Raw genomic sequence first — 21,399 nt, 5'->3', positions numbered from 1 at the left:
GGCCAATGGAAAACGTGAGAAGAGAATATCTGAGGGTCCTTGATTACATAGACCATAGAAACATAGAAAATGTACAGCACAAAACAGGCCCTTCAGCCCACAAAGCTGTGCCGAGCATGTCCTTACTTTAGAAATTACCTAGGGTTACCCATAGTCCTCTATTTTTCTAAGCTCCATGTACCTATCCAGGAGTCTCTTAAAAGGCCCTATCGTATCTCCCTCCACCACTGTTGCCGGCAGCCCATTCCACGCACTCGCCACTCTCTGCGTTTTTAAAAAAAAACGATAACTTATAAAACTTATCCCTGACATCTCCTCTGTACCTACTTCCAAGCACCTTATAACTGTGCCATTTCAGCCCTGGGAAAAAGCCTCTGACTATCCACACGATCAATGTCTCTTATACACCTCTATCAGATCACCTCTCATCCCCTGTTGCTCCAAGGAGAAAAGGCCGAGTTCGCTCAACCTATTCTCATAAGGCATGTCTCCCAATCTAGGCAACATCCTTGTAAATCTCCTCTGCACCCTTTCTATGGTTTCCATGTCCTTCCTGTAGTGAGGCGACCAGAACTGAGCACAGTACTCCAAGTGGGGTCTCACCAGGATCCTGTATAGCTGCAACATTACCTCTTGGCTTTTAAACTCAATCCCACAACGGATGAAGGCCAATACACCCTATGCCTTCTTAACCACAGAGTCAACCTGCACAGCAGCTTTGAGTGTCCGATGGACCCAAAGATCCCTCTGATCCTCCACACTGCCAGGAGTCTTATCGTTCATACTGTATTCTGCCGTCATATTTGACCTACCAAAATGAACCACCTCACACTTATCTGGGTTGAACTCCATCTGCCACTTCTCAGATCAGTTTTACATCCTATCAATGTCCCGCTGTAACCTCTGACGGCCCTCCACACTATCCACAACACCCCCAACCTTTGTGTCATTAGCAAATTTACTAACCCATTCCTCCACTTCCTCATCCAGATCATTTATAAAATTCATGAAGAGTAGGATGCCAGAACAGATCCCTGAGGCACATCACTGGTCACCGACCTCCATGCAGAATATGAGCCGTATACAAACACTCTTTGCCTTCTGTGAGCAAGCCAATTCCGGATCCACAAAGCAATATTCCCTTGTATGCCATGCCTCCTTACTATCTCAATAAGCCTAGCATGGGATACCTTATCAAATGCCTTGCTGAAATCCATATACACTACATCTACTGCACTACCTTCATCAATGTGTTTAGTCACATCCTCAAAAAACTCAATCAGGCTCGTAAGGCACGACCTGCGTTTGATAAACCCATGCTGACTATTCCTAATCATATTATGCCTCTCCAAATGTTCATAAATCCTGCTTCACAGGATCTTTTCCAACAGCTTACCAACCACTGAAGTAAGACTCACTGGTCTATAATTTCCTGGGCTATATCTACTCCCTTTCTTAAATAAGGGAACAACATCTGCAATCCTCCAGAACCCCTCCTGTCCTCATTGATGACGCAAAGATCATCACCAGAGGCTCAGCAATCTCTTCTCTCACCTCCCACAGTAGCCTGGGGTACATCTCATCAGGCCCTGGTGACTTATTGAACTTAGCAAGATGCTTTCCAAAAGCTCCAGCACATTCTCTTTCTTAATACCTATATGCTCAAGCTTTTCAGTCTGCTGCAAGTCATCCCAACAATCGCCAAGATCCTTTTCCATAGTTAATACTGAAGCAAAGTATTCATTAAGTACCTCTGCTATCTCCTCCAGTTCCATACACACTTTTCCACTGTCACACTTGATTAGTCCTATTCTCTCACATCTTATCCTCTTGCTCTTCACTTACTTGTTGAATGCCTCGGGGTTTTCCTTAATCCTGTCCGCCAAGGCCTTCTCATGGCTCCTTCTGGCTCTCCTAATTTCATTTTTAAGCTCCTTCCTGCTAGCCTTATAATCTTCTTGATCTCTATCATTACCTGGTTTTTTGAACCTTTTGTAAGCTTTTCTTTTCTTCTTGACTAGATTTTCAACAGCCTTTGTACACCACGGTTCTTGTACCCTACCATCCTTTCCCTGTCTCATTGGAACGTATCTGTGCAGAACTCCCAAATATCCCTTGAACATTTGCCACATTTCTTCTGTACATTTCCCTGAGAACATCTGTTCACAATTTATGCTTCCAAGTTCCTGCCTGATAGCCTCGTAGTTCCCCTTTCTCCAATTAAACGCTTTCCTAACTTGTCCGTTCCTATCCCTCTCCAGTGCTATGGTAGAGGAGATAGAATTGACATCACTATCTCCAAAATGCTCTCCCACTGACACCTGACCAGGTTCATTTCCCAATGGCAGATCAAGTACAGTCTCTCCTGACAAAGGGTCTCGGCCTGAAACGTCGACTGCACCTCTTCCTAGAGATGCTGCCTGGCCTGCTGCGTTCACCAGCAACTTTTATGTGTGTTGCTTGAATTTCCAGCATCTGCAGAATTCCTGTTGTTCACAGTCTCTCCTCTTGTAGGCTTATCTACATATTGTGTCAAGAAGCCTTCCTGAACACACCTAACAAACTCCACCCCAACTGAACCCCTTCTCTATGGAGATGCCAATCAATATTTGGGAAATTAAAATCTCTCACCACGACAACCCTGATATTATTACACCTCTTCAGAATCTGTCTCTCTATTTGCTCCTTGATGTCCCTGTTACTATTGGGAGGTCTATAAAAAAAACACTCAGTAGAGTTATTGACCGGTTCCTGTTCCTGATTATGCTGGCTGCTTTACAGAGGCAGCGAGAAGTCTGTAAATACCAGTGCAATCTGTAACCTTAATTAGCATATGCTTCACTTGCCATTAGACACAGCTAACTATAAAGTTCCAGCAACCACACTGGACTGCAGAAAATAGCAGCAAGCACAACTTACAATAACCAGAGCTAAATAGCCAATGGAGTACCTTCTCCTCTTGTATTAACAGGACACTCTGAAGAATATTCCCAAACTCAACTATGGTGAGAGCAGGCCAGGCATGTGCTAAAAACAAAACTGAACCATTCACAGCCATGATAAGACAGAAGTATTGAGTTGCCCATATCATAAAAGGAAACCATCTGATTACTTTACTGTCATATTATCAGGGTGCAGTAAAAGTCCTTACTTGCTTGAAGCTCACATAGCTCACAGGGTAAACAGTATACACTGTAATGAATGAATAAATACAGTGATTCGTGCAAAACAGCAGAATGGTGCAAAGTGTGGTAGTACAAAATCAATTGCTGAAGTGCTGATAACAGAAGGGATAGAATTAAGGGTTCAAGAATATGGCAGCATCAGCAGGAAGGCTACCTCTCTGCTCTTTCTCAATCTCTCTCTGTCTCCATCCCTGGATATAGACATACTTTACAAACTGACTGACTTTCACAGTTATCTTGAGTCTAGCCACATGGCCTTTCAAGCTCCCGTATCTTCTCTGGGAATGAGAAGAGAGAAAAAAGGTTGCAGCCAGGGTGGCAGACATCCTTGGTGATATTGTTAGCCTTACTGGTGCATTAGGGATGTTCCTGTGCTGTAATGTTCTTAGTCTGATAGGGAAGCTTTAAGTGAGTGTCTTGTAGGTAATAAAAAGGTACAGAGTTTTAAAATTCCTTCCTTCCGCATATGTAATTTCCATATGCATGTATGGAAGTACTAGCATTTGGGAACTCGGTTGCTTGTTGATAATTGGGTCACTTAAGTTTGTCAGCCTCGGTTTTTAACCAGGTTATGAAAAATTGAGCAAAGTTTTTGGACACATGGCTCTGCATAGGTAGTAGGGAATAGCATTTCTTGTAGTTTTGGAATTCTCCATCTGAAAATTCTTCTGTCATTCTATAAATTTGCTAGTGCAGGGAATATAGACCGTAAAACAGTTCCAACAAAGAAACAGGCCTTTTGGCTTAGAATTGTGTGCCAAACTAATTACATTAGTAATCAAATCACCACCTAATCTCTTCTTGCCTATACAATGCCCATATTCTTCCAGTTCCTGCACATTCATGTGCCTATCTGAGAGCCTTTAGAACTCCTCTTTCGTGTCTCCCTCCACGACCATTGCAGACAGCGCATTCTAGAGTTTTAAAAAAAAAGATTGCCCACACATCATAGTTGAATTTACCCTCTCATCTTAAATGCATGCCCTCTGGTATTGGACATTTCAGCCCGGGGAAAAAGATGTTGGTTGTCTATCTATGCCTCTCATAATCTTATCAGATCTTTATCAGATCTCCCCTAGCTTCTGCCACCCCAGAGAAAACAGCCAAAGTTTCTCCAACCTTTCCTTACAGCATATGCTCTCTAATCCGGGCAGCATCCTGGTAAACCTTTTCTGCACCCTCTCCAGAGCCTTGACATCCTTCTATGATAGACCGACCAGATCTGACAGCAGTACTTCAAGATGTGATGTAACTAGGGTTTTATAAAATAGGAGGGAAACAGGAGAACTTTCCGTTTGTGGTACATTCATCATAATATTTATGCAAATTGGGACCGGGTAAAGTGGGGAATATTGAGTTCTACAAATTTAATGGCAGGGCCTTGTTTAATCTTTTTCCTTCTGAGTTTTTGAATGTAGGTCACCATTATTGCTCCTCATACCCCACAAACAGTGCTGGAAAGTGACTTAATTCCCTTCCTTTTGCTGCCTGTTTCTCAGGGACTGAGAAGTCTTGCTCATGTCCATTAAATTTAAAATAATGCAACTGTGTAACCTCTTTAGCGTACAGTACTTAAATTGCTAGGAGCATTTACCTGACCCCATTCCCCATACACATCCCAGTTAAGTTGGAGATGGCTGTTCTCAGAGTAGGTATGTGCCACTTTACAGCTTTTCAAAAATGTAATGCATTCCTAAATGTTTGACTTCCTTTCTTTGTTTATCACAGTTATTTCTATAATACTGCATGACCGAGGCTTTAAACATATATTAACACATTGCCTTGGTCTGTTCTTTCTTGTGGTAGATTGCTAGGTTGGAAGCTGACAGAGAATCTCTGCGTGACCAGATAATGAGTACTGATCCCACTAGAGATAGTAAACGTATTGAAGCACTCTTGAGGGAAAAGGTCCAACTCTGCCAGAAAGTCAAGTGCCTTGAGGCTGAGGTTGCAGAGATTCGTGCTCAGAGAGAAGATTCTGGTGCTCAAGCTGAGAATGTGCAGAGAATTCAAGTGAGACAGTTGGCTGAATTCCAAAGTTCTATGAAATCTTTGGAGGTAAGCTTGTTTCCATTGTTATACAGAAGCACACGTGACCAAATCTGCAGTTCATTCAAATCTGACTTCATACAACAGTAAACACCAAAGGATCACATGGCTAAGGTTCCAGGATATAGTCTCTTGCTTTGGTAACAGAAGTCAAAGGCTAATATTGCAGGACTACTGTTTGCTATCCTTGAGATGATTATAACTCAGAAGGTCCTTAACTCTTTAGATTAAGGTATAAAGTTCAAAGTAAAATTTATTATCAGACCACATGCATGTCACCACATACAACCCTGAGATTCTTTTTGTGTGGACATGCTTAGCAAATCTATAGAACAGTTACTGTAAATACTAAACATCAGGAACTATAAACTGTAAACAAACTGTGCAAATGCAGATATAAATAAATAGCAATAAATAATGAGCATGAAATAACAATATAGCTGAGTCCGGAAACGAGTGTAAATGAGGCCCTTTTGTTGAAGAGCCTGATGGTTGAGGGGTAATAACTGTTCTTGAACCTGGTGGTGCGAGTCCTGAGGCATCTATACCTTCTACCTGATGATAGCAGTGAGAAAGAGCATGGCCTAGGTGGTGAGGCTCTCTGATGGATGCTGCTTTCCTACAGCAACATTTGGTGTAGATATCCTCAATGGTTGGGAGGGCTTTACCTGTGAGGCACTGGGCCAAGTCCACTACCTTTTGTAGGATCTTCCACTCAAGGGCATTGGTGTTCCCATTCCAGGCCATGATGCAGCCAGTCAGCACACTTTCCACCACCCATCTATACAAGTTTGGCATGCCAAAACTCCGCAGACTTCTGAGGAAGTAGTGACTCACGGACCTCTGGTTGTCCTCTCCTGAAGTCTACAACCAGTTCCTTGGTCATTGACATTGAGTGAGCGGTTGTTGTTACTACATTACTCAGCTAAGTTTCCAATCTCCCTCCTGTATGCTGATTCATTACCCCCTTTGATACAGCCCACAACAGTGGTGTCAAGAGAAAACTTGTATATGTTGTTGGAGCTGTGCTTAGCCACACAGTCGTAGGTGTAAAGTGAGTAGAGCGGGGGGCTAAGTACACATCCCTGCCTTGCTCCTGTGCTGACGAAGATTGTGGAGGAGATGTTTTTACCAATCTAAACTGACTGGGGTCTACAGATGAGGAAATCCAGGATCCAATTGCACAAGGAGGTACTGAGGCCCAGGTCTTGAAGTTTACTAGCTAGCTTTGAGGGGACGATGGTATTAAATGCTGAGCTGTAGTCGGTAAAGAGCATCCTGATGTGTTCACCTTTGCTGTCCAGATGTTCCCGAGTTGTGTGAAGAGTCAATGAGATAGCATCTGCTAGTAGACCTGTTGCTTCAGTGGGTGAATTGGAGTGGATCCAAGTCACCACTCAGACAGGAGCTGATCTGCTTCAACACCAACCTCTCAAATCACTTCATCATTGAAGATTTGTGCCACTGGGCGATAGTCATTTAGACAAGTTACCACACTGTTCTTGGGCACCAGTACAATTGAAGCCTGTTGAAGCAGGTGGGTACCACACACTGCCAGAGCAAATGGTTGAGGGTGTCCGTGAATACAACAGTCATTTGGTCAGCACAGGTCTTTAGTACTCGGCCAGTTACTCCAGCCAGACCGGATGCTTTCCTTGGGTTCACTTTCTTGAAGGCAGCCTGTACATCATCTTCAGACACCGAGATCAAAGGATCATCGGGAGACATTGGGGTGCGTGATGGTTCCTCCATGTATTGGTGGTCAAAGTGAGCATAGAACGCATGGAGTTCATCTGGAAGCGAAACTCTGCTGTCCTCTATGTCGCAAGTGGATTAACTTTGTAGGAGGTTATGGCATTCAAACCCTGCCATAGTTGTCGAGCATCCCTCATTGATTCCGGTCTATTCTGGAATCTTCACTTCGCCCGAGGGATTGCTTTCCAGAGATCATAGCTGCATCCGTTGCAGCGTTCTTAATCTCCAGACTTGAATACCTCTGATCTGGCTCTCAGCAGATGGTGTGAACCTCTTTGCATTCATCCTTGTGTTACACATTAGGACCTTAAAATATGTACTTATGTTTCCACGGAATCATCAGAAGAAATTACAAAAACTGTTTGAAATTCAGTAGTGAAAGACACTACGAATGACTTAACAAATTCTTGTTCTGAACTACTGTACAGAGACCTGTTTGTTACTTTGGATACTTCTGATTCCATCGTAGGCATGTCACTTCTGTATGTTTATTGTACTGCTAAATGTTCAGTACATCAATCATTAGAGGAAAAAAGGTTGCAGTCCTTGTGCAGTAATAGTTTCTCTATTAGTATTTGTAATTTTTTCCTGAAACTAGCAATAAGGTAGCTACATATCATGCATCCATTTATAACTGAGCCATCTGCCTGTTTATATGAGGCCTTGCTGCCCTTAGCTAATTCAATGATCCATGCTTGTTTGAATATGGAGGTTTGTCTTTGAGCTTATGAATGACAAAAGAAACACGTTAAGTTGCGTGCCTTGGGTCTGTTCCCATTTTTCGCACAGATTAACCTTTCAGTATGACACTTCCTTGTGGTTTGGAATCACAGTTAATGTCCACACTAGACTGGATAATTTTGAAAGCACTGGTTTTGCATAAAAACGATAGGCGTCCACACCAGGCATTTTTGAAACGGGTATTTGGGCGAATCTCCTCCTACTGGGCATGCGCAGGACACAGCTACAGAATTCACCGGGTTCGACGAGTACGCCCAACTCTGACAGTTTGGACCAAGCAACAGGTGATGGCTGCGATATGTTTGGTGTGAAATCTCGCCATGAAAGACTTGGTGCGAGTTTGTCCAGTTACAGACTAGAAAAACTTAAAAGGAAATTGCCAAACGACGGTCAGCTGTTGGCTCTCGCGCAGGAGGACTTAAAACTTAAGAAAAAAACTGGAGCGTAAGGAGGCAACCGACAGGGAGTTCACGGACAGTATGACCCGGCAGACAACGGACATTGAAAAACTGACTAACTCTGTTGCAGAGGGATTTGTAATGATGAGGAATATGATGGCTCCCCCCCCCCCCCCCCAGTACTTTGGCCCCACCAACATCTTCCCCACTCCCACAGAGGGGTCACCCTGGAAACATCTCCTATAGCCATAGTCCCTTCATCGATGAAAGGGACGACAGTTACAGCTAAATGCAATAAGGCTTGTTACTGGGCAAAAGTGAAATTTGCTGTTACCTCAGTTGTTTGCCTTTATTTTTGCCATGTCTTTCTGTATTATTTTGCTGTATTTAACATGTGCAATAAATCAAGTTACTGGGCAAAAGTGATTTTATTTTTACCTGAGTAAAAGTGAAACTTACAATTTTCCTTTTTTGGCCTTAACATTTTCACATCTATGCCAACCATAAGCTACTACTTAAAAATGAAATTTTGAAAGTACTGACAATTGCATCTATTGAATGTTTGCACAAGCAGTACATCAATAAAGCACCTTGTTAAATGTATGAAACATGTCTGCATCAGTATTATCTTGTATTTCCATACAATGTTACATTAGGCTGTTACACATCTATTGTCAGAGAAGTACTTGCATAAATAGATAAACCACCTTCATACAAGTAAGGACAGAAAACAGGGCAAAGTGAGTATACTTATTTATTCAGTATTCAGTAAGGTATGGGTCAAAGTATTTGGTGAGTACATTTCTACTGGCTTCAGTCTCGTTGCCGTCTGTTCTGAAATTGTCAGGTTGTGTGGGGTAAAGTAAACAACACGCGCATGAAGCCGTCCGCCATTGTTGTGGTGTTGGAGGTTGCGTTCAAGAAAACAATGAAACGCTGCGCTGCCACCACCATCTGTTCCGGCACGTCATGACGTTTTTAAAAACAGCCGGTTACCCCGTATACATTATGCTGGCCGTTAGGCGTTTTCAGATTTAAACATTCTGGAGAGTGTTTTTGAAAAGCTCCATTTTCGGGGGAGGAAAACGCTGTTTCAGTGTGGACAGAGGGTCAAAACGAAGAGATAAAGCTTCGGTTACGGATTTATCTGGTCTGGTGTGGACGTAGTCGTAGTCTGCAAAGAATCCTAAAGCAGTAGGATAATTAGATTCAGGGATGAATATGCACTTAGATTTAAATGGGATTTTTGCCTAGTTCAAGGACAAAGTAAGATGGATCCAAAAACCCATGAAGAATAGCCTCATTGCTTGTAGCTGCTCCTTTAATATCTAGATTCACCATTATGTGAAAAATATTTGACTCTTGCCAAAATTCTCATCTATTATTTTGTCTTCAGTCATAGCTAAAGCTTTGGGACATAAAAAGAACTTAAGTTATGAAATGTAGTTCTGACGTGCTATTGAAGAACTTATGCTGGCAAAAGTAAAGAGTGGAGCATTCAGTACTGATCTACATTAAGTACTGTTTGCTGGATGTTGAGCGAAAGCTCTATGTAAGTTGTTACCATGTACAATTTGAGGCTCTTTTCTTGTTCACAGGCGGAGAAGCAATCACTTAAACTGCATGTGGAGCGCCTGGAGAAGGAACTGCAGCAGCTCCTTGAACAGAACACCCAGTTGACCAGCAAGTTGCACAAATCTGAGCGAGAGGTTAATGCTTTGTCTATCAAAGTGAGTCAAAGAAAGGATGCCTGCACTAGATTCCCTGGAGTATTTAAATATTTGTGCTAAGTTACTTTTAAATATTTTGAAGATAATAAAGATCACTCTTACTTTTCTTGTACATTAATGGGATTGGCTAGAAATAAATGCTTCAGATCAAACATTGCCAAGAGTCTATTTGCCTCTTCTATGTTGCATCCATTTGTATTCCTTAGGAAGTTCCACAACTGTTTTGTATGAGTTAAAAGCTCGAAGAATTGATCTGTGTGGTGTACTTAATCTCCAGGGGACTAAATTTTGATGTATGTTTTTAAAAAGAGTTATAGTAAAGCAAGTTAATAGAAATTGCAATTCCCTTTGTTCTTCAGATTTCTTTCTCTGCTCCAGTATCACTAATTTATGATGTGATAACTGCCTTATGCCTGTTTTCTTGCTGTTGCATTGCAAAGGTCAGAATAGTATTGAAACCAATCCTGCCATGAAAAGATGCAAGCCAGTTAAGTTGTATGTTTGGTATTTGCAAGTCTTAGTTCCACCATGTACTGTAGATTATAACTGACCTACATTTGCTCTACTAAATTGTAGTTTGGTTGTTTTGCTAATACTGAATGATTTGCATCCTATCTGATCAATGGATTATAAAGCGATAGTTTAAAAAGGGAGGATGGTAACCCTAAATTATTTTCTTATCATTACAGCTGGAAGAATGCAAACATTCCCATAAGCTGGAAGTTACAAACATCAAACTAGAAGCAGCAAAAGCCAAAGGAGAAATTGAAAGGGAAAGGGATAACATGCAAAGCCAATTGGATGGTATCCTTGCTGAATTCTGTTTGATATATTGCTATGGACTTCCTTTTAGTCATTTTTTTATAGAGCACTACAGCACAAAATCAGGCCCTTTGGCTCATCTAGTCCATGCCAAGCTGTTATTCTGCCCGATGCCATCTACCTGCAGCTAGACCTTAGCCCTCCATACCTCTCCCATCCATGTACTTATCCAAACTGCTTAAAAGCTGAAATCGAACCCACATCCACCACTTGTGCTGGCAAAGCAACACTCACAAAATGCTGGAGGACTCAACAGGCCAAGCAGCATCTGTGGAAAAGAGTAAGCAGTCAACGTTTTGGTCTGAGACCCTTCATCAGGACTGGTTGCAGCTGGGTCCACACTCCCATCACCCTCAAATTAAATAAGCTCCCCTTAAATATTTCACCTTTCACCTATGACCTCTAGTTCTAGCCTCACTCAACCTTAGTGGAAAAAAAAACCTGCTTGCATTTACCCCATTTTTATCTCTTTGTAATTTCGTACAGGTCTATCAAATCTCCCCTCATTGTCCCAATGCTCCAGGGAATGAAGTCCTAATGTATTCAGTCTTTACCTATAACTCAGGTTCTCAGGTCCTGGCAACACGCTTGTAAGTTTTCTCTGTACTTTTTCAAACTTATTGATATCCTTCCTGTGGGTAGGTGACCAGAACTGCACACGATACTTCAAATTAGGCCTCGCCACCATCTTGTACAGCTCCAACATAGCATCTCAACTCCTGTACTCAGTACTTAGATTTATGAAGGCAGATGTGCAAAAAATCTCTCTTTACGACCCTATCTGTTGTGCCATTTTCAAAGCTATTTGGATTCTGACTCGTATCACTTAGTTGTTCATGAAAATGCAAAGAAGGTTCAGAGAAATGTGACTGTAGGCTAAAATTGAAAGGCATGGAGTTGAATCTGCTTATTCAGCTATTTGGATAAATTGTTCTCCTCTATGTGGCTTTTCACTTCTTTTCTAAGCTGCTCTTCTAATTGACTGCTGAACTTGTGAATGATGTTTACAATAGCGTATTGATTACTATACTGCCATTACAGCACCAGCGATCCAATTTCAGTTCTGTGGCTGTTTGTAAGGAGTTTGTACGTTCTCGCCATGACTGTGTGGGTTTCCTCCCACATTCCAAATATACAGGTCAACCTTCACTAATCCGACTACCTGTAATCCGGTTCCTTTGATAATCCAGCACTGATTATGCTTAATATGATCCTTCTGTAATTTGGCATTTTCACTAATCCAGCACTCCTCAGGTCCCAATGGTGCCGGATTAGTGAAGGTCGACCTGTATATGAGTCAATAGGTTCATGGGTGTAATTGGGCGGCATGAATTTGTTGGACCAGAGTGACCCTGTTACTGTGCTGTATCAAAAAGTAAACTAAAATGAAATTCATTTGTATTTTTTTTGACCAATAGGTTTGCAGTCAGATAATGAAATTCTGAGGGCCAACATTGAAAGGCACAAAGAACTTATGGCAGAAAAAGAAAGAGAGCTAATCCGGAAAGTTCAGGCAGCTAAAGAAGATGATTTCCAGAAACTTTCAGCACTACAAGATGAAAAGTGTGTATTCTTCTAGAAACTTTTAGAAGAAAAAAAAATTGAGTACAGTATTGCCTATCAATTCTTTCTACCCTTATACATTAGATACCACTGAAATCTAGCCCCATTTTTTCCATCAACTTTGTCTTCTTTGTCAAATCTGTGTTTATAAACAATATTGTCTTGTCCTACAGTAGTTAGTCACATGTAACTTTCCTGGTCACCCCACTATGGGAAGGATATGAGACTTAACAGAGGGTGCAGAAGAGGTTTACCAGGATGCTGCCTGGTTTAGAGGGCATGTGTTATCACAAGAAGCTGAATAAGAACAAACCTGTTTTTTTTTACTGTGAGTGCCGGAGGCTGAGGGGAGATCTAATAGAGGTTTACAAGATTATTAGAGACATAGATAGAATGGACAGATATTATCTGTTTCCCAGGATTGAAATGTCTAATACCCCAGAGGGCATGCATTGAAAGTGAGAGGGGGTGCGGTGTGTTCAAAGGGATATGAGGGGTAAGTTTTTTTTTACTTGGAGTTGTGGATGCCTGGAACGGGCTGCCTGGTATGGTGGTAGAGGAAAATACTTTAGAGGCTTTTAAGAGAAGTTTGGAAGGCACATGGATGTAAGGAAGATGGAGAGATATGGACATGGTGTAGGTAGGAGGGATTAGTGTTTGGCTGTTTTTGATTTGCTTTTTAGCTGATTTGCCACAACAATGTGAGCCAATTGGCCTGTTGCTGTTCTATGTTCTATGATTCGCAGGGAAGTAACTTTGGACAAGGTAAACAAGGCAAGAGAATACATAGTATACGATATAACAGGTGGGTAATGAAAGAAATATAATATATACAGTACTAGTTAAGCTCCAGTTAGCTGATATGTGACCACTCGTTAGACCATAATTAGAAACAATGCTAATTAGAACACAGCTGGACCACATTATGTTGATTGGGATATCAGTGTGAAAGAATGCGATAGCACCAGAGAGGTTACACAAGAGGTTCATGACGACTCTAGTATTTCTTCAGCGAGTTAGTCTGTTGGAGGAACTCAGCAGGTTGTGCAAATTGGAAGAAGGAAAGAAATTGTTAATGTTTCAGGTTGAAACCTGCATCAGGACCTCTGTTGACTCTGACAGGAAACAATAAAGTGACAATGTGAGTCAAACTCTTCTAGGTAGTAGCAGGGCATATAAAAACAGTATTTAATGTTAATGGCCAGAGGTGTTGATCAACCTGACAGCTTGTGGGGTAGTTACTGCTTTTAAGACAAGAGATCATAAGACATAGGAACAGAATTGAGTCTGCTCAGCTATTTCATCACAGCTGATCCATTTCCCCCTCAACCCCATAACCTTTCATACCCTGACTAATCAAGAACCTATCAGCTTCTGCCTTAAATGCATCCAGTGACCTGGCCACCACAGCTGCCTGTGGCAATGAATTCCACTGATTCACCATCCTCTGGTTAAAGAAGTTTCTCCTCATCTTTGTTCTAAATGGACGTCCCTCTATTTTGAGACTGTATCCTCTGGTCCTAGACTCCCCCACCAAAGGAAACATCCTCTTCACATCCTCTCTATCTAGGTCTTTCAACATTCAATAAGTTTCAATCAGATTCCTGCCCTCCCCCCCCTCCCCCCCCATTCTTCTAAATTCCATCAAGTACAGGCCCAGAGCCTTCAATCACTGCTCATTTGATAACTCTTTCATTCCTGGAACCACCTCTGAACCTTCTCCAATATCAGTGCATCCTTTCTTAAATAAGGGGCCCAAAACTGTTCACAATACAAGTGATGCCTCACCAGTGCCTTATACAGACTCAGCATTGCATCCTTGCTTTTATGTTTTAGTCCTCTTGAAATGAATGACAACATTACATTTGACTTTTTCATCACTGATTCAACCTGCAAATTAACCTTTAGAGAATCTTGCATGAGCACTCCCAAATCTTGGATTCTCATTTAGAAAATAGTCTATGCTTCTCCCGAAGTGCATGACCATGCACTTCCTGACACAGTGTTCTATCTTCCACATTTTTGTCCATTCTCCAAATCTGTCCGAGTCCTTCTGCAGCTTCTCTGCTTCCTCAACACTACCTGCCCCTCTAGCTATGTTCATATCGTCCTCAAACTTGGCCAAGAAGCCATCAGTTTCATCATCCAAATCTCCAACCTAAAAAGAAGCGGTCCCAACACAGACCCTGTGGAACACCACTAGTTACTGGCAACCAATCCAGAAAGGATCCCTTTATTTCTGCTGTTTGCCTCCTGCCAATCAGTCAGCACTTTAACCATACTAATATCTTTCCTGTGGTACCCTGGGCTCTTAACATGTGAAGCAGCCTCATGTGTGGTATGTTGTACAAGGCCTTCTGAAAATCCAAGTACACAACATCCACCAGTTCTCCTTTGTCTATCCTGCTTGTTATTTCTTCAAAGAATTCCAACAGATCTGCCGGACTGTTTTCCCATAAAGAAACCATGCCTATTTTGTTATGTGCCTCCAAGTATCCCAAAACCACACCCTAACAATCAACTCCAACATCTTCCCAACCACTGAGGTTGGGCTAACTGGCTTATAATTTCCTTTCTCCTGCCTCCCTCCCTTCTTGAAGAGTGGAGTAACATATGCAATTTTTCAATCTTCCAGAACCATATCAGAATCCAATGATTTTTGAAAGATCATTACTAATGCCTTCACAATCTCTTCAGCTACTTTTATCTTTTAGAACCCTGGGATGAAGTCCATCAATTCCAGGTTACTTATCTACCTCAAACCTTTGTTTCCTAAGCACCATCTCCCTAGTGACAGCATCTACACTCACTTCTGCCCCTCGACACTCTCGAACTTCTGGCACAGTACTAGTATCTTCCACAGTGAAGACTGGTGCAAAATATTTATTCAGTTCATCTGCCATTTTTTTTGTACCCCATTACTATCTCTCCAGTGTCATTTTCCTGCAGTCGAATATCTACGATTGCCTCTCTTTTAATTTTTTTATATACATGGTGTTTTCTTTTGTTTCCTTCTGTTGTTTGTTAAAGTTTTCCCAATCCTGTGACTCCCCACTAATTCTTGCTCTATTATAGACCCTCTCTTTTGCTTTTATGTTGGCCTTGTCTTCCTTTGCCAGTCATAGTTGTGCCATCCTGCCTTGAGGGTACTTCCTCTTCTTTGGGATGTATCCATCCCATGCCTTCTGAATTGCTTCCAGAAACTCCACCTTTGCTGGTCTGCCATCATCCCTGCTAGTGTCCCCTTCCAATCTACTTTGGCCAGCTCCTCTCCTGCCTCTGTAATTCCCTTTACACCACAGTAATTCTGATACACCTGACTTTAGCTTCTCCCTCTCAAATTGCAGGGTAAATTCTGTAATATTATGATCGCTGTTTCCTAAGAGCTCCATTACCTTAATTTCCCTAATCATATCCTGTTCATTTCACAACACCCAGTTCAGAATTGCTGATGTCCCTAGTGGGCTTAACCACAAGGTGCTCCAAAAAGCCATCTTGGAGACGTCCCACAAATTCTCTCTTGGGATCCAGCATCAACTTGACTTTCCCAATTTATACGCATGTTTAAATCACCCATGACTAATGTAACATTGCCTTTTTGACATGCTCTTTCTATCTCCTGCTGTAATTTGTAGACCACATCCTGGCTACTGTTTGGAAACCTATAAATAACTCCTATCTGGGTCTTCTTGCCCTTGCATTTCTTTAACTCCACCCATAAGGATACTACATCTTCCAATTCTATGTCACCTCTTTCTAAAGACATGATTTGAATGTATGGCTGAGGAACTGGTGCAGGGAGCTGGGTTTCAGATTTATGGATCATTGAAATCTCTTCTGGGGAAGGTATGACTTGTACAAAAGTGACAGGCTACACCTGAACCCAAAGGGGACCAATGTCCTTGTGGGCAGGTTTGCTGGAGCTTTTGGAGAGGGTTTAAACTAATTTGGTAGGGGTATGGGAACCGGAGTGATAGGCCTGAGGGTAGGGATGTTGGTTGACAAGCAGAGTTAGTGTATAGTGAGCCGGTCAAGGAGGACAGGTAGGTGACAGGGCAAAGCTGCAGTGAGTGGGATGGATTGCAGTGTAAAAGGGTCACAAATACAGGACTGAAGTTGTTATATTGGAATGCACACAGTATATGAAAAATAGTAGATGATCTTGTGGCGCTGTTAGACATGGTGAGTATCACAGATTTGTGGGTGAAAGACGATTGTAGTTGGGAGCTTAATATCCAAGAATACACAATCTGTTAAAAGGACAGGCAGGTAGTCAGATTAGGAGGAGTAGCTCTGCTGATTTAAAAAATGAAATCTGCAAATCATCCTATTCTTGTCCTCACTGATGTGTGGCACAAGCAACAAACCAAAGATTATTACCCTGGAGGTCCTGCTTTTCAGCTTTCTAGCTAGCTCTCTTAATTCTCTCTTTAGGACCTCCTGTCTTTTCCTTCCTATGTCATTGGTACCAATATGTACCAAGATGTCCACCCTCCCCCTTAAGGATACCATGGACACAATCTGAAACGTCCCTGACACTGGTACCTGGTAGGCAATATACCATCTGGGTCTTGCTATTGAGTCCAGACTCTCCTATCTACTTCTCTAATGATGGTATCTCTTATCAGCAGTGCATTCCTCCTCTGTCCCCTTCCCTTCTGAGCCACAATGCCAGAGACCAAGTCACTGCAGAAAAAATCTCCTTGTCAATTTCAATCTTGCTCAATATTTTAATTGGTGAGAAGTAATGAAACCAACCATGAGTTCACATTCTGCTATTAGGAAACTCTTCATCCATCTCTCTTTGGCCTTCTCATAAAGTAGAGGCATTGGTGAGCTTTCTTGACTCCAGAATAGAACCAAAAGGTAGTGAACTTGATGGTGGCTTGAAATATAGTACTGAGGTAATGCAGCATTACTAAAAGTAGATTTTTATTTTTGAGATTTTGAACATAGACCATGGTGCTCCAGCCAACAAAAAAGGATATTGTGGTCATTTGTATGTATAACCAAGTTTGCCTTTTCAATGAAAGTAACCACAGTTTTAAAGTCACCCGTTGGAGACACCTTGTGATACTATACAAATGCATCTTATTATTTCTTCAACAGAATTTTTTAAAAAATCACATTGAGCTACCTTTTCTAAACAATCTTCACTAGTCATCACTCTAAAGAAAGAGAGAAAAGATGAACTTACTTTAAGGTGTCCACCAATGTAATGTGATGTAATTGCATTTGCTGCTTGCATTACTTCTTGTGCCCAGTACTTTCATTGAGATCAGTGGAATCCAGTGTCAATGGAACAAAGTGATATTGTTTATTTTTTTCTCACCTATGTCAAATTTCATCCATGAGGTCTTTACTTGAACACTGGTAGTCTTGTAAGTTTTTGCTTATTGAAAAGTAATAATGGAAATACTTATTTATTCAAAGATTGGAACTGGAAAATAAAGTTGCTGACCTGGAGAGACTGAAGGCTGAACAGGATATAACATGGCAGGCTGAAAAGGAACATCTGGGAGAGAAAATACATGCTGTGCAGTTAGAAGAGGAGGCATCCAAGAGGGAGATCTTGAATCTCAGGTTTGAACTGGAGCACCAAAGTTTGAAATACATCTTAATTTTTATTTTCCACAGGTCTCACAGATGTCTGAAAATGCCTTCCGCATTTTATAACAGATGACAATTTTTTAAATTGTTGGGGGAAAATGTCAAGGCTGAATAATCACTAATCTTCCCTATATTAAATGTTTATCATTAAACACCCATTTTTGACCCAGCCTAAAAATGCTCTTTATACTAGAATAGCATTCGTTGGAGAACTGGGAATTTGCAAATGGTGTTGTGAGTGACTTGGGGTAGAGAACTTCCTTCAAGTACAGTCACAGAAGGAAAAGCAGGCATAGAACTTGTGTGGGGAAAGAAATACAAGGAAATTATTGAGAAGGCCTTATTTGTAATTGTAACAGAGAAATAGTCCTTATGTTCTCATGAGATAGCAGTGTCAAATCATAGGCAAATTTGTATGGAGGGACTGACTGAGGGTGTTAGTAACCTTTGGAAAGAGTGCAATAAAATGAAATAGAAGCTGAATTCTAAAGATGAGAAAATATATGTTGGAGAAGCTGAGGGATGAAAGCAGTTTGCTGAGTGAGAGACTTGGCATGGGACGTGGATTGCCAAATTTGGAAAAAAAAATTAAAACTGAGTTAGGAATGGTGGAACAAAATGAGAAGTTCAGAGGTAGAAGGTTCTAGAGAAGTGAAGAGACAGGCAGGGGTAAACTTCAGCAACATGATTCACTGTTTTTGTTTACTGGACTTGTATAGAAAGGACCAGCAGATTGTAAATTTTGGTGCCTGTTTGCTATCACTTCATGCTTCAGGTCGAAACTTCAACAACACATACATCGGATCAATGAACTTGAGAAAGAAAAGAATGACAGTGGTGAACTAATACAGGTACCTTATTACCTGTTTTCTGAAAGCATTCTCTTGTAATCAGAGAGCTCTAATAGAGCATTGCACTACAATGCATCTATACTATTGCAGCAAACTAAATTCCTCTAAATGTCTCCAAATTCTATTTGTCCCCAAAAATTCCTTTGTGATTCTATTTTTAAAATATCTTGCACATTTCCATTCTCTGTAGAAATTATGGAAAAGCTGATATAAACTATGAACAATAAACTACTTTTAAGCTACTATAATATAAAATTCTCAGAGCATTTAAACTATTTTGAACAATTGTTTATTTTTCAGTTACAATAATGCTTATTTCATGGCACTTTTCAACCTAGATTGTAAACTTTATGTTGAGAATTATTTATGTTGCTTATGATGGTTTAAAAACTCCAATGATTGTAAGATAAAGAAATTGAACTTCAAGCTCCTTGTACGAATTGGCGAGATGCACATAAAAAGAAACCTGACTTTCAATGGGAACTAAATTTTGATTTTCCTTTTCCATATTTTGATCTTGCTTTCCTGCCACCACCCCCAAACACCCAACCGAAGCAAATCAATGAACTACAGATCCAGTTTAACACTGTGTCACAGTCAGAAAACGATTTACTGGAGAACAATAGGAAGCTACGAGAAATGCTTGATCGCTTAAAGGAGGAAGTACGAGATGGAAGAAGCAAAGCGGAACGGGCACAGCAGGAAGCTGAGAAGTAATTACCTCTTTTTCAATTAGAATAATTTTAGTAGCAGGATTTTAGCTGTTCGGCTTGATCATTTCCCCATTTCTTTGTAGTAAATGTGGAACTCAAGAATCTGGGTAATCTTAGTTCATGCCAGAAATCTTGTTCTGGCTGAAAACAGAAAATAATTACTTTAGTACTATCATTCACTCAATTATTGTCCCACATCACATTAAGTTTGATTAGGGCTGTTTAATTATTGTGATTTCTAAATTATTCTGTCCTCTTTAGATCCATATTGAAAGGATTAATATTTGCCAATAGGAGTAGGACTGCATCTTAATTATTGTATATCTTCTAATTCTTTTCAATATTATTGTAGACAGAATAGACAAGAAGATACAGGAGCAGAATTAAGCTATTTGGCCCAGTGAATCTGATCCACCATTCCATCAAGGCAGATTTATTATTCCTCTCAACCTCATCCTCTTGCTTCTCCCCGTAATTTACTAATCAAGAAAATATCAATGTCAGCGGTAAATGTACCCAATATTTGGCCCCCACATCTGCCTGTGGATATGAATTCCACAGATTCACCTTAGCCCTGGCTAAAGAAATTCCTCATCTCTGTTCTAAAGGGACGTCCTTGTATTCTCAGGCTTTGCCCTCTGGTTCTCGATTCACCCACTGTGGGAAACATCCACTCCACATCCAGTAGGCCTTTCCATATTTGGTCGATTTCATTGCGATCCCCCCCTTACTCTTCTAACTCCAGTGAATATAGGCTCATCAAACACTCCTTGTATGTTAACCCTTTAATTTGCAGGATCATTCTTACATAGAACGTAGAATAGTACAGCGCAGTACAGGCCCTTCGGCCCACAATGTTGTGCCGACCCTCAAACCCTGCCTCCCATATAAGCCCCCACCTTAAATTCCTCCATATACCTGTCCACTAGTTCCTTAAACTTCACTAGTGTATCTGCCTCCACCACTGACTCAGGCAGTGCATTCCACGCACCAACCACTCTCTGAGTAAAAAACCTTCCTCTAATATCCCCCTGGAACTTCCCACCCCTTACCTTAAAGCCATGTCCTCTTGTATTGAGCAGTGGTGCCCTGGGGAAGAGGCGCTGGCTAGCCACTCTATCTATTCCTCTTATTATCCTGTATACCTCTATCATGTCTCCTCTCATCCTCCTCCTCTCCAAAGAGTAAAGCCCTAGCTCCCTTAATCTCTTAATTCTTGTTAGCTTTGTTACTTCCTGACCGTATTATCTCCTCATTCTAACTCTCATAGTAACTTAGTGCATAGATAAAGCATTTCAAATATTAAATGATCCTGTGTTTTTAATATTACTACCAAGGATAGGATAGCAATAAGATTAATTTTCTAGTACAGTTGATGTTCTTCAAAGATTCATTTTGCAAAGTTTGCTTGAGAATCCCCAAGGCTGCTGGATGATCTGTCTCCTGTTTTGCACAGACTGGTGGATGGCAGGCGTGTTGAGTGGTTGGAAGAGAGGCACAAGCTGCAGAGTCGAAATGCAGAACTGGAGGAGAAGTACTCCCAGGCCAAGGAGCGGCTGCAGCGTGCAGCTGTAGCTCAGAAGAAGGTCTCATCCTTTAACTTACTGAAACTCTACTTCACTGCAGTCTAACTTGCCATTAGAAATTCTGTCTTTTCTGCTTCTGTTTTGACAGAGGAAAACATTGAATGAAAGTAAGCATAAACGATTACAGGAAAAGGTACAACTGCTGGAAGCAAAAAAAGAAGAGCTAGAAATTGAGAATCGCACATACAAGTGAGTGGAAATCTATTACTACTGTCATTTAATTCCACAAAGTTACTGCACTGAGACACAGGAATGCAGCAACTCATTCAGCATACCAAACCTGTTCCACCGTTCTTGCCTGATGCGCACCTTAGCTCCACAGTTTTCTGATATTCTTACTCATCAAAAATCCTGTTGCTTAACTCCTGAGTTTAGTATAAAAAAAAGTCCCAATAC

The 21,399-nt window shown here is 41.2% G+C and overlaps 1 protein-coding gene across 4 annotated transcripts in view; it reads left to right on the top strand.

The window, feature by feature from the left end:
* The window catches only part of cep83 (centrosomal protein 83), a 56,585-nt gene that overhangs the window by 27,367 nt on the left and 7,819 nt on the right, over positions 1-21,399 (top strand). For all 4 annotated transcript variants that reach the window (XM_072241016.1, XM_072241017.1, XM_072241019.1 and 1 more), the window contains 9 exons: positions 4,992-5,243; positions 9,727-9,858; positions 10,548-10,662; positions 12,099-12,243; positions 17,677-17,826; positions 18,629-18,704; positions 19,260-19,417; positions 20,874-21,003; positions 21,092-21,192. In XM_072241016.1, coding sequence (XP_072097117.1) covers positions 4,992-5,243; positions 9,727-9,858; positions 10,548-10,662; positions 12,099-12,243; positions 17,677-17,826; positions 18,629-18,704; positions 19,260-19,417; positions 20,874-21,003; positions 21,092-21,192 — 1,259 coding nt within the window. The remainder of the gene's footprint in view (positions 1-4,991; positions 5,244-9,726; positions 9,859-10,547; positions 10,663-12,098; positions 12,244-17,676; positions 17,827-18,628; positions 18,705-19,259; positions 19,418-20,873; positions 21,004-21,091; positions 21,193-21,399) is intronic.

This window comes from Mobula birostris, chromosome 23 (assembly GCF_030028105.1).
Source record: "Mobula birostris isolate sMobBir1 chromosome 23, sMobBir1.hap1, whole genome shotgun sequence".
Classification (NCBI taxonomy): Eukaryota; Metazoa; Chordata; class Chondrichthyes; order Myliobatiformes; family Myliobatidae; genus Mobula; species Mobula birostris.
Note: the sequence above shows the minus strand (reverse complement) of the source record. Positions and strands in the feature narration are given on the sequence as shown.